Raw genomic sequence first — 12772 nt, 5'->3', positions numbered from 1 at the left:
GCGAAGAGGGATGAGTTTGAATCCCGCCAGTTCAAGAAATTAATTGTGATCAGATATTTTTGGCTGGTGATTTGTCAGGGTTTTGTCAACTTTGCAGGCCCTTATAACGTAAAACGGTTCTCAGATCATGAAGTGTCACTAGTTTCAAGTCTAATGTAAGTATGTGTAGGTCTTCATCTCAAATATTAACTTTAAAAATGACGCTTGGTCCTAAATAAATGTACATACAGTTACACTGTCACTAGGCAGTTTCAGTGCAGCTAAAGATTCATATGTTATTACAATTAACAATGGTCAATTAATCAATTTCATAAATAATTAGGATCGACCAAGCATCGATGGTCTATCAAATTCAAAAGATCAAACTTATTTCTTTCTATTACCGTAACCACTCGGGTATAAGCCCACCTTCGGCTATAAGCCCACCCCCTATTTTTCAAACCATTCAATTCGGGGAACAAGGGTGCACTCGGGTATAAGCCCAGTAGTTATTTTGGCTAAGTTTTTAAATCCGATCAATGCTTTTCTTTCACATTTAAGAACAAATATTTTAAAAATATCAGTTAAAAATTAACATTCCATACTTAAAATTTAAAAAATATTGACAAAGATGATAGAAATTACTGATACATTAGGCATATACAAATGGGGAAGATTTTTTTAATTTTTAAATTAAACTACTAGCCCCTCCCCCGGTTATAAGCCCACCCCATTTTTGAAGTGAAATTGCCCATCTAGGGGTGGGCTTATACCCGAGTGGTTACGGTAATGCTAAATCCTAACCCTAACCTAAAAACTTGGCCCTAATCCTAATTTATACCCAGCATGGTCACGTCATACATCATTATTTTGACGTGCCCAGCCCATCACCAAACTAAATAAGATGGATCATTTTGAATGATGGCATGTCAATTTACGCTTCATGAAAACACTCTTGTACATAACATACAAAATCACAAACTCACTAGCTTCAACTTGCACTACCGACAAAATAATACATAATATTCATTTATTACCGAACCTTCAGAATAACTTACAATATTGGCAATTTCATGGAATCCTGTGTAAAGAATCTAGAGCATTATACTCTTTATTTCTTAAAAACATGAAAGCAATCCAAGGCCAAATAAAAAAGAAAGTATGTCTCAGACATATTTGGTAAAAAGGCTAAGTGCTATGCGTTTTGTTTTTTTAAGAATATGAGATATGCGATTTTTTTTTTTTTCAAGGCACAATATTTATGTACTTTATGATATTCAAATACAGAAACATAGTAATATATAGGCCTACACAACAAATAGTTTTGTTTGTCTCTTTTACAATCATGGCGAAATATGTACAAAAACCAACAACCAAACTGCAAAAAAAGACAAAATTGGATCGCTATACATACTGAAAAAATGAAAATAGGGGAAAAAAAAAATTACGGCCAACGCATAGCGCTAGGCGCTAAATTGGATTTAACATAGCAATGTCCGCGGGTGTCTGAGACAAACATTTTTTTTTCTTGGCCTAGTAAGAATAGAACAACAAAATAAATGTCTGACAAGACTGACATCAACATAAATGTAGTCCTGAAAGTATGGGCAGGGTTATAGCTAGTATGTTTATCCTCTTGCAAATGAGGTCATCACATCTGGTTTTATTTTGTATTTTTTTGTAATAAAATGTTTTTGTTTTTAATACTTTACTTACTCTTTCTTTTCCTATTTTTAGGGGAAATGTAATTCTGTTAAGATGAATGGAAGCAGCCGGCAAGAATTACAAGGTCTTATCTCCTACTCGGAGAAGTACACAGATGATGAATATGAATACAGGTGAGGCAATGGTCTCCAGGGTTGCCAAAAACTTTCAGCCCGAATTGCGGGTCAAATAATCGAAAAGTCACCCAATTTTTCTCTTGGTTTCTATGGGGCAGGAAACTATCGGAAGTCACAGGAGCCAATGTTGAAAAGTCGCCTAATTTTTTTCTTTACCATTAGTTTCTAAAGGACAGGAAATTCTCATAAGTCGCTGGAAAAATCTTCCAACAATGCTGACCCAGCGGGCAACTAGAGCCGGATGTAACTAATATGAAACAAGATATAATTAGTGATGGACACAGTCTCTGCTCCATCTGTGTTTAATTTATATTTTTATTTAATGATTTTTCATCTATTTATTCTTATTATTCTTGTGTTGCAAGAAAGTTTGAAATGTTTTCAGTCAAATTTAAAACAAATTGTCTTAGTTTTTACAACTTTTTTCCTAAATCTTTAGGAAATTTCCAAAATTTTGGCTACAGTGAGGCAAAATTGGGATATTTTCCAAAAAATGAATTTTTTTTGAAAAAACAGGATCCCATCCATATTTCAAAAGGCTGAAAATGCTACCCATGTTTGCAGCACATCACCCCCGTATATGGTCATTTGTACTGATACCTCTGGGAATGGAATCATATAATTTTCATTAGATATATTTTTGCAATTTTAATCATCTGTTTTTTTTCTTTTTTACTGTATAAAAAGGCACGTCATCTTGCCATCAGCATTGGTTAAACTTGTTCCTAAGAACCACTTGATGACAGAGACAGAATGGCGAAATCTTGGTGTGCAGCAGAGTCCTGGATGGGTCCACTATATGATACACAGTCCTGGTGAGTAGTCTATTTAGTATACAGGTTGTCAAGTTAGTGCAATTGGTTAATGCAGCCATCAAATGGAGTCTTGAACCTACCCTCCTCAAGCCATTCACCTTGATTCACCTTTCAAATTTCAAAAATTATTTTTAGGCAAAGATTCACCTTCTGTCCAAAAATATTAGTTCAAGATTCGCCACAAGAAAAAAATTATTAGGTCAAGATTCACCTGATCTGTGAGTGCTGGTTCTATGTAAAAGCATAATATAACAATATATACGAGGGTAAAGATTAGTCAAAGATTCACTTTTGCAATTATTTGTTTGGATGAAGATTCACGGTATCTGCAAACTCATTGGGTCAGCCTATGGGTTTGTACAGTAAGTTAAAGATTAGACGCATTTTCACCAATGAAATGGTGAAGTCTTGAGGGTAGGGTTAAGATTCCCTTTGACGGCTGCATAAGGTAGTTGGCTCATGTGTGGGGGGAGGTGTCTGCTTCCTGTTTATGTATGGATATTTGGTGTCAATTTTGACATAGTTGAAAGATTCATCATTCTTATTTTAATACCAAGTTCTTTTTGTATTACTTTATTTTCAGAACCACACATCCTGCTCTTCAAAAGGTATCGTAACGATGTACCAAATGACAGACACAAAATGTATAAAATGTAACCATGCATGCAATAATATATGCCTGTGACTACATGTAGCGAATGGTGACAGTGTTAAAGTATTGTGCAACAATAATATTTATTTCAATTAAAGAAATAAATCGACAAGAATTAAGACTCCCCACCATCTTTGTTCGGACATGGAGGAAAATTTTGTGGTAGTTCTGTTTTCTTGGGAATACATTCAGAACTAATTGCTGCTTTTTATGCAACACTTGGTGTAATTTGTACCCATATACAACAAAATATCCTCTGCGACATACAGTGCCTCTATTCGCCCTTTGCACGGATCCCCCATCTTGTTACCAAAACGAGGTTCTCCCAGCAAACGCATGCACAAAAAGTGCATTTTTATTTCTTGCGCTTTTCTAGCAATGTCAGAAGGCTTTTGCAAAGCGTACGTGGTAATTAAGGCATGCGTTTGACAGGCGTATGCACACACACCATGCACTTTGCTGGTAGAACCTCGTTTTGAGATGACCGTGCAAATTGGGTCAATAGCATTACAGAGATAGAGTTTGAATTTTTTATTCTTCTATTTCTGTGGTTTCAACCCAAAGAGGTTATAGTTCATCTCACTGTGAGATTAGTAGGAACATCAAAAAGCGTATCCTGCATGGACAACAGTGTTTTAATGTTGCTGCCTTTACACATGAGCATGTGATTCCAAGAACAGTGTGCATGTTTCAGGGCTACGCAATCTGTAATTCCGAGAATGGCATGCACGTTTTGCAACTTAAAACAAGCATTGATTTCACCACCAATCTTGAGGTGAGAAGAACTTTATAGACTTAGAGAATTTAGACCCTTGTGTGTTTCCCATGCATAATGCTTAGGACAGCCACTATGTTGTATAATTGCGTACCTCCAGCATTTGTGGATGTAGTCCCTGAAATCGAATCAAAGGTTTGTTTAATGTGTGTAATTGGTACAATATAGTACACATGTTGCAAATATGCTAGCATGTCAGGAAACAAACAGGAGGTACAATATTTTACCCTTCATGAACAACACACAAAATTTGTGGAGTCTCAACACTCCTGGGGGAATTCTAAGTGTAAGTTTATTTGTTTTCATCTCAATTCACAACAAAGTTATAAAAAAGTTATGTTTTAACCAGACCTCAAAATAAGTTTTATACAGAGCCGCTTTCACTCCACAATGAACTTGTTGCAATTCATCTTTCAAAGTGGGTGCACATTGCAATATGTCTATTTCAAACAGAATTTGTTTTAATTGCATTCATTTTCATATTTGAAAATCACATTGCATCTAACCTTGTGGAGTGTATATACCGATTTTAAGGTCTGATTTTGAATCTATATGGGGTTGGCTGATTGGTTTTGGCTGTGAACTAAGTGTATGTTCTATATGTTAATTTTGTTTGTTTTGGTTTTTCTGTTGTTCAGTCGCATGTATTTTTTTACTATTTGAACTAATGAAATTTTAATTTGTCAATTCTTGGATTCTAGCCGGGAACCCATGCTCGATTCATTTTTAGCGAGACTAACATTAGTCTCAAGACTCCCACAAGGAGTATCAAATTCACTTTAACCTTTTCTAATCCCGCTATGGATATCAAATTCACCTCTTCTAGTCTCAAAAGGGGTATTAAATTTTCTGATTCCACGCCCATGTATCTGAATTTTTGGAATTTTTGATAAAAAATAGAAATGTGACTTTGAATTTGAAGTCTTTTCTGGTACAATAATTGTCATATTTGTGCACTTGGTCTTCTTACCGAAACTCCTGACGAAAAACTAGTCCCTTTAGCGGTATGTTTTTATAGAAATTTAGTGCCACTAGGGGTTTGTTTTTGTAGAAATCTGGTCCCGCTAGAGGTATATTTTGACTTAAAATTAGTCCCAGTAGGGGTTACCTCCAGGATCCCAGATATAGCATGGGTTTCCAGAAAATCCTTTATAATCCCCACTTCCTGGGTTTTTTACCTGTTTTTCCTAAGGTACCGGTATTAATATTTTAAAATCTTAGAAAATGTTTTTAAACCAAACTTGCAACTTACTTACACTTCTTTAGTTTAATAATTTAGCTCATAATCATATTTTCCAAGATTATGCAATAACTCAATGATAATCAGTGGCGTAGATTTCTTTTTGACATTGGGGGGACGGGGTTGGAACAAATTTCTTGAATATAGTGAATCTGGCACCTTTTGGCAACAGAATAAGTTTGTAGTACAAATGCGCACAAATTGTGCAAAAAATGTTGCCATTTTGAAGCAAAACAGATTAAATATTGTGGTTTGGGGGGGATAAAATGGCCAAATATGAGGTTAGTTTAGTCAGAAACCCACATACAGGCATCAACATTGTGGGGATGATTGTATGGACCATCCCCCCTGGCAAAATATTGGGAGGATTTACCCCCGGTCCCCTGGGATCTATGCCTATGATGATAATTTCATATTACTGAAAAAATACATTAATGAAAATAAATCATACAGTAAATCCAAGACTAAATTAGTCTCGGAGTAAACTGGAGTCTGGTACACATACTCCAAGCATGCCTAGCCCAACACATTCCATGGAACCAAGTATGTGCCCCTCACAAACCAACTAGGTAACCAAACAATAGTGAAAATATGATAATTGGTTGTGCTATTAAACTATGTGCTGTGTAAATATTATTTGAATTATTGTAAAATGAAAAAGAAATTTGATATTATGTAGGAAATGCTTGTTAATGAATACCTTTTATAATTTTTGAAAGGGAAAGTGTAGAATCTGCAACAGCATGCATCTGCCCCCCCTTCTTTGTTCGAACATGGGAGAAAAATTTGGGGGTACTGAGTCTGTTAGGATTTCCAGTTGAAATCCATGCACCTCTTATGGAAGACATAACCTTAATCTTTCACACAGGGAGTGTGTATTTCAAACGGGGTTTCCTGAATGAGTGCATGACTTCTATACCCTCTATGTGGGAGATTAAGGTCATGTCTTCCATAAGGGGTATATGGATTTCAACGAGAATTGCCCAATGCAGCTTTAACTTACTGCTGGATGATCATGCTGGTTGGCTCTGCTAGTAGTGGGTGGGTGGGGGGTACCCCAGGAGTGGTACAGGGGTCCTGATTTTACTCTGTCTGTTTCTGTGTATAGCATGTGATGTTTTGGAACTAATATGGTAGCTCAGTAAGTTAATGTCACTTTATTAACAAAATATTTTGTATTACCGGTATGTAGAATGCATATTCATTTTGCATGTCAATTTTCTTTGTGGTTCATTGTATGAAGTTGGGAAAAAGTGGATGTTAACTGATGTTGTACCTCAAAGCAGTGGCGTAGCCAGGACTATGTTAGAGGGGGCAAGGATAAGGATACTTATCCACTTCTGGCACTGAGCATGCTCGCCATTCTCAGAATCATACTCGCATACAGAGACACATTTGACATCGCTACCAAACCCAAAGAGACATAATTATGTGGTATACAGAGTCTGGATTCGGGCATGTCGACTGCTCAGTGCCAGAAGTGGGTTAAGGGCAGTAGCTGCCCTGTGAACATTTGGCAATTTAAACACAGTGTATTGTAATCATATACACATAGCAGCTACACATGGCAGCTATTGCACTTACCTATTTCTGGCACTGCGTAGTCAATGTTTGATATGAGGCTTTGTAACTTGTATAATGAAGAAGTTAGACAGGGTGAGTATGTGTGTTGCTTACAGAGGGGGGGGATTGTACCTCTGGATTATTTTGCCATTCATCTGACAAAGTTTGATTTAACCCCATGAGAACTACCTGCCAATTGGCCAAAATTAATATTGTGTCCGATTTTGAACCAATCAAGGAGGATAGTAATAAGATCAACTGCAAATGCAAGTTTGACCATAAATAGTGTAAGTCTAGTCATTATTGGCAATTGAAATGAGCATTTCAAGTTATCAACCAATCAGAAATGCTGTTGGATGACCAGTAGTGTCCAGGGGGTTAAAATGCATGTTGGTTTGCAATCTGTATACAATGTGTTGGTGGCATTGCGCAAAGCTGTGAAACTCACATTTCACATATTTAAGACATGTAGTTTCATGCTTAGTTTGCCAATCAATTTCGGAGGTATATTATTTTGGTTCCCATTCCTGACAACCCAATATATGGCAGGTGTCCTATAGCATTGGGCTATTCCAGTTGAAATACATACACCCACTATGGAAGACAGGACCTTAATCTTCTACACAGGGAGTGTGAATTTCAAATGGAGTTACCTGAATGGGTGACACCATTTGAAATTACACCCCCTGTGTGGGAGATTAAGGTCATATTTTCCATAGGGGGTGTATCGATTTCATTTGGAGTAGTCCATTATGCACAGGGCTATACTGTGCATACACTCCTACCCTAACTTCTTTGGTTACAGTAATTTTAGTTGGACATCATGTAAAATGCCAAATTCTTATTTTAAACATAGTCCTCGCATAGCACGTGTGCTACCTCAAGCGTGTGCATGGGACCTTGTGGAAAATAATACGCACTGGACGGTTAGTAGCTCGCTTAATTTGTTAAATGGATTTGGCATTTTACTTCATTTCTGTTTATTTTAGTTTTTTATCATGCCAAAATGTTAGTTTTTGTATACTGCCCATGTAAACAAGCAATATTTTCTATGATGCAATACTCCCGTTTTGTAAATTGCTGATGGTAATACTAATACAGTTTGTAATATAAAAGTATGTACATAAATTTTAAACAATGTTTTTGTCGTTTTTCAATCCTTATTTTACCTGTTTCTTTTGAAAATGTTGTTGTACAATGTACATATTATTGTGATTCTGTGAAATGGCAGAATGTTTCCCTCTCCCAATATCTGAAAAAATTGTGTGGACACCTGTGAAAATTTGCACGCCACAAATACTACTAATTGATTATAATCAAGTTGAATTTTGGCCCTAAAATGACAATTGTGATGTCCCATGTCAAAACCAGACACTTTGGGGCATGTTATCAATTTTGAGGTTTTTACATATCTTAAATATAGAGATATATGCTCCACAACGCCGTATTCCCCAATGAAATCAGAAGATATTGAGTTAGTAAGTTATGGTATTATAAAATTGGAAACCGAGATATCGGCCTTTAAAAATATTATTGACAATGTTGAGAGTAGGAATTGAAAAAACCTTGAAAAATGTCTCAAAAAATACAAGATGCCATTTATATTCCAGTCAGACAATATTTTAAACATTAAAAACATCACAAATTCGCAACAAACCCAAATTGTAAAAAAATCACCCCCGGGCAGATGGCTATTTCTCCATTTACGATCCCGCCCAAAAGTGTCTGGTTTTGACATGGGACGTCACAATTTACTAGTATGTTGAAATACACACAAATTTTGACTTTCATCGCTTGGAGGGGCGCAGAATCGATCTAAGGAGTGTGGAATTGGTCAATTTGGCACCCCACTTACCCTCCCTTGCCCTCCTAGCTACAACACTGGCATATTCATAACCAGTATTAGAAATAAGAATAGGCCTTCAGAGCCTAAAGCCTGTGACAATCACTGGGGGTCACCTAATATATTATCCTGCAGACCCTCACGGCCTGTAAAATTGTTTACAAAAGTCGGCAAGACAAACTCAATGCAGAACTCCTTCCCTTCAAATGGCAAACGTGTTGTTGATTTGCAATTCAACAACTCATCCTAAACTTTTTGTTTTCATTCATCACTGTTTAACAACTCCTGTCTGCATGCAATTGCATGCTTTACTTTGCTTGGGCAGCTAAATTTACTACATATTTTAGTGCTTGGGCAACTAAAGCTGCTCATGCTAAGTAAACCACACAGATGATGTGATTTTTAAATGGGCCTTTTTTATTACAAAAAATATATCAGTATAACAAGTGTAAAGTTTGAGGAAGAGTCAATGACTTATAGTATAAGAAAGTTTTAACTTACGTCTCACAACTATTATATTCAGAGCTGTGGTAGCCTGCGGCTTGCACCCACAAGCCTTCGGAGCCACTGGTTTATTCCGTGGTCGTCACGTGACCGCTGGTGTTTCTCGGGTCAATGACTTGTTTTCTGTGACCAACAGGTTTTGACCTATGACCTTTTTAGCTTCACTTTGACAAAATCTCTATGATAAGACTTGTGTATTGCTTTTAAACACTCTACTACTGTGAATCATCAAAAAATGTATGAAATTAAAAAAAAACATCACCAATAACTAACACAACCATGGATATAGTATACAAAATTTGAGGACACTGTTTATTCATAATATAACTTTAAATAATTGTTACAATTTACAAGTTGAAGTAACTAGCTTTGTAACTTGTAGTTTAATTTATTACATTGTAGAATATCTTTATTTACAAAATGATAGTATATGTCCTGCCCAAAAAATTTCATACTTTAAGAGACACCATAAATACTTGTTTCCCTTCCCTTTCCATTTTTTTTTTGTGATTGAAGAGAATTGACAAGAAAGGCACCACAAAAAATACATTGTATTTTCCCAAATTGTTGCAGAAGCAGTAGAAATATATATTAAATGGATAATAACAATCCTCTTCTGGAGGAGGAAGGCATCCTAAATAATGCAACTTGATGAGTCTCAATATTGGCCCAAAATTCAATCCCAAGCAACAAAAACTAATACCACCTTGGGTAAATACAAACAACATAGAAGAACAGTAAATTACATAACTTAATTGGATGGAATTGTTCATTCTTTGGTAAATAAGTACTAGAATTTGGTTGCAGCTTATTTTATTCACAACTCGATAGACTTGTAATAGGAGTACTCAATTTTGTCATGCATTCAAAGTAAACTTGCAGACTGCGCTATTCCAGTTGAAACCCTTACACCACCTATAGAAGACATGAACTTAATCTCCAACACAGGGGGTGTAGATTTTAAGGGTTTACCGTCGTAACTAAACCGTTCGATCAAATTTTTTTAAATTGACATATTTTGTACATTAATATGTGTAGATAATAAATCAGTAAAAAAAACAGGGGTGCGGACCTCACTTTTGAGCTACAGCCGTTTTAAAAGAGGTGTACATTTCCAAAAATCTCTGTACACGTCAATGGCAAAATCAGCCATTTTCTCAAAATAGACAACCTTTTGCGTTGTAGAAAAAATTGTATCGATAAAATTTTTTTATTTTATATATGTTATGAAAAATAAAAAGCTCTGTAAATCGCGCAAAAAAAATTTGGGGGTACCGGACCTTGTTTTCGCGTAAATTAACCAAAATAGGTCAAAAATGCATTTTTTCTGCGACACCATGCGTAGTTAATTGCGTACATGGATATTTTGAGTGCGTACTCAACGCGCTGGTATACACGCGATCTGATGCCGGATAAGCGTTCGTTTACGCATATGGCCACAAAAAAGGAGTTGTCTGTTTACGCAGGAAAGTTTTCACTGTAAAAAAAAGTTACCTAAGAAGTTACCATAATAGGAACAATTATTCTAATGATGTCGATTATTAAGACTTCTTACTAATTTGGTGTATTTTGGTCATAAACGGGTGTAAGAAAGACTCCCATTTCTGCAATCTGCAAAGATAAGAATGATCAAGTTACACAAAGTGAGGAATTTTCAGCTTTCACCATGTTCACCTGACTCGATCGAGATAATAGAGGATTTATTAAACATGTTAAAGCGGCGTTTGACACCATTGCGGAAGTGTTTGACTATAATAGGCCTACAATTATTATAGGCATGTGCCTACTTAGCATGCTTAGTGCCGTTTACCGAGAGGAAAACGTTTTTGGTCACAAAAACTATACGGAATTATCTCGAGGTGGATTCATATCACATAGCAGTTCAATTAAAGCAAAGTTAAACACTGGGCTGCCTATAGCTGTAGAAAAACGTTTGGCATGTTATATTTAAGCGGGCACTTTTCTTGCGCTCAGCAAACATTGTTTTCTTTATTTTGTGGCCCTGCGCATTGACACGCACAAAACGCATCGTTCTCTGCGATGTCTGCAACGCAACGCCGAGCACGACGCCGGAGTACGCACGCTGCTGAAAAGAGGCGCAATAGTCGAGTCGAATCGGGTGACGACGGAAAACCCTTAAATGGAGTCACCCATTCAGGTAACCCCATTTGAAATTCACACTCCTGTGTTGAAGATTAAGTAATGTCTTCCATAGGGGGTGTATGGATTTCAACCAGAATAGCCCAATACTGTTCAATTTTAAGTATATGGCTTCGAGTATGAGTATTCTAGTTGTTGGACATCCTGATCCATTGACACCATAGCACACAAGTTTGGGTGCATGCATGATACGCAGGTTAGCCAGTGGGGAACACAGTCAGACTTCACTTGTGCACACTGGTAAACGTTTTCAGTGCTTTTCCTGTGTGGTAAGGTCAGTCCAGCCAAGAGAATGGCAACATGAAAAATCTTAATGGTTTGCATTTCCCATGAGCTTTAACATAATTGAGATATTTTCTCAAAATATCAAGGGCTTGTTTGCACTCATTTTAATTCATTTTTCATGCCGATAAAAATGGTCATGAAAAAGTACTGAATTGTTTTAATTTTTAAAGACTGTTGTCTGGAATCGACACCCATGTTAAGAGGGTTAAGTGGTTTGAGTACAAGTTCTTGACTATTCTTAAGTTACAAGCAAGCACAAGTTACTGTTTATCCTTGATTACAAGTGTATAGTGTATACTTGAGTTTATGCAAGTATAAAGCAATTTGCTGGAAGAAAACAATTCGATGTACAGCTCTAATAATGTTACTAAAATTGATTACCAAGATCAAATGTGCAGAATTTCTTTTTCTATCATACATTCACTTCAGTACAGTACAGTACAGTACAGCCATAACACAAAACAATTTAATACAGAAATCAAATTAATTTTGAATGACAAATACAAAATTACGCGCTGTTTTAAAGATTTTCGCCATTTTGCCTGACGGCTTCCTCAGAATGACCACTGGGCTTTACTTTTCCTACGGAATTGAACAGTACTTCTGGTGCTTTTCTCATCCCGCAGTTGATTTTGTTCCAAGTAGTGGATCGTATACATGGTCTAGATAGTAACTTCAGCCAAGATGGCGAGTGTCTTAAAACAGTGAGAAATTTTTGATTTGACACTCAAAAATTAATTCAATTTTATTTACAATCCTACCAAAATTTTGGGCTATTCCAGTGTTGAAATCCATACACCCCATGTGGAAGACATGTCCTTAATCTTCCACACAGTGTGAATTTCAAATGGGGTTGAAATCTACACCCCCTGTATGGGAGATTAAGGTCATGTCTTCTATAGGGGTCCCAATAGGGGTGTAAGGATGTCAACTGGAATAGCCCAATACATATATTTCACAAATTTAATACAGGTTCAATGTACAATTTTTTTACAATATGATTTACACAGAGACCACACGGATGAGTTGTAATTTTCATTATATTCAAACCCTTGCATGTTATTAAAGGCACTATTAACTGAATGGGTGACTCCATTTGTAATCTACACCCCCTG

At 36.4% G+C, this 12772-nt stretch overlaps 1 protein-coding gene across 1 annotated transcript; it reads left to right on the top strand.

The window, feature by feature from the left end:
- Positions 1 to 10: 10 nt before the first annotated feature.
- Positions 11 to 3371, top strand: LOC140170165 (cyclin-dependent kinases regulatory subunit-like). The gene is made up of 4 exons (XM_072193489.1): positions 11 to 155; positions 1717 to 1817; positions 2508 to 2635; positions 3219 to 3371. The coding sequence occupies exons 2-4, from the start codon at positions 1738 to 1740 to the stop codon at positions 3290 to 3292; spliced, it is 282 nt and encodes a 93-aa protein (XP_072049590.1). The 5' UTR covers positions 11 to 155; positions 1717 to 1737; the 3' UTR covers positions 3293 to 3371.
- The last annotated feature ends 9401 nt before the right edge of the window (positions 3372 to 12772 follow it).

The sequence above is a fragment of the Amphiura filiformis genome, chromosome 14, assembly GCF_039555335.1.
Source record: "Amphiura filiformis chromosome 14, Afil_fr2py, whole genome shotgun sequence".
In the NCBI taxonomy this organism is placed as follows: domain Eukaryota; kingdom Metazoa; phylum Echinodermata; class Ophiuroidea; order Amphilepidida; family Amphiuridae; genus Amphiura; species Amphiura filiformis.
The sequence above is the reverse complement of the archived record's forward strand: the minus strand, read 5'-3'. Positions and strand labels throughout refer to the sequence as shown.

What these genes read in the sequence shown, in the direction of transcription:
- LOC140170165 (XM_072193489.1), top strand. Translation starts at nt 1,738, where the DNA reads ATGAATGGAAGCAGCCGGCAAGAATTACAAGGTCTTATCTCCTACTCG. An exon ending in GATGATGAATATGAATACAG is followed by an intron (nt 1,818 to 2,507) that starts GTGAGGCAATGG and finishes CTGTATAAAAAG; the next exon opens with GCACGTCATCTTGCCATCAG. An exon ending in CTATATGATACACAGTCCTG is followed by an intron (nt 2,636 to 3,218) that starts GTGAGTAGTCTA and finishes CTTTATTTTCAG; the next exon opens with AACCACACATCCTGCTCTTC.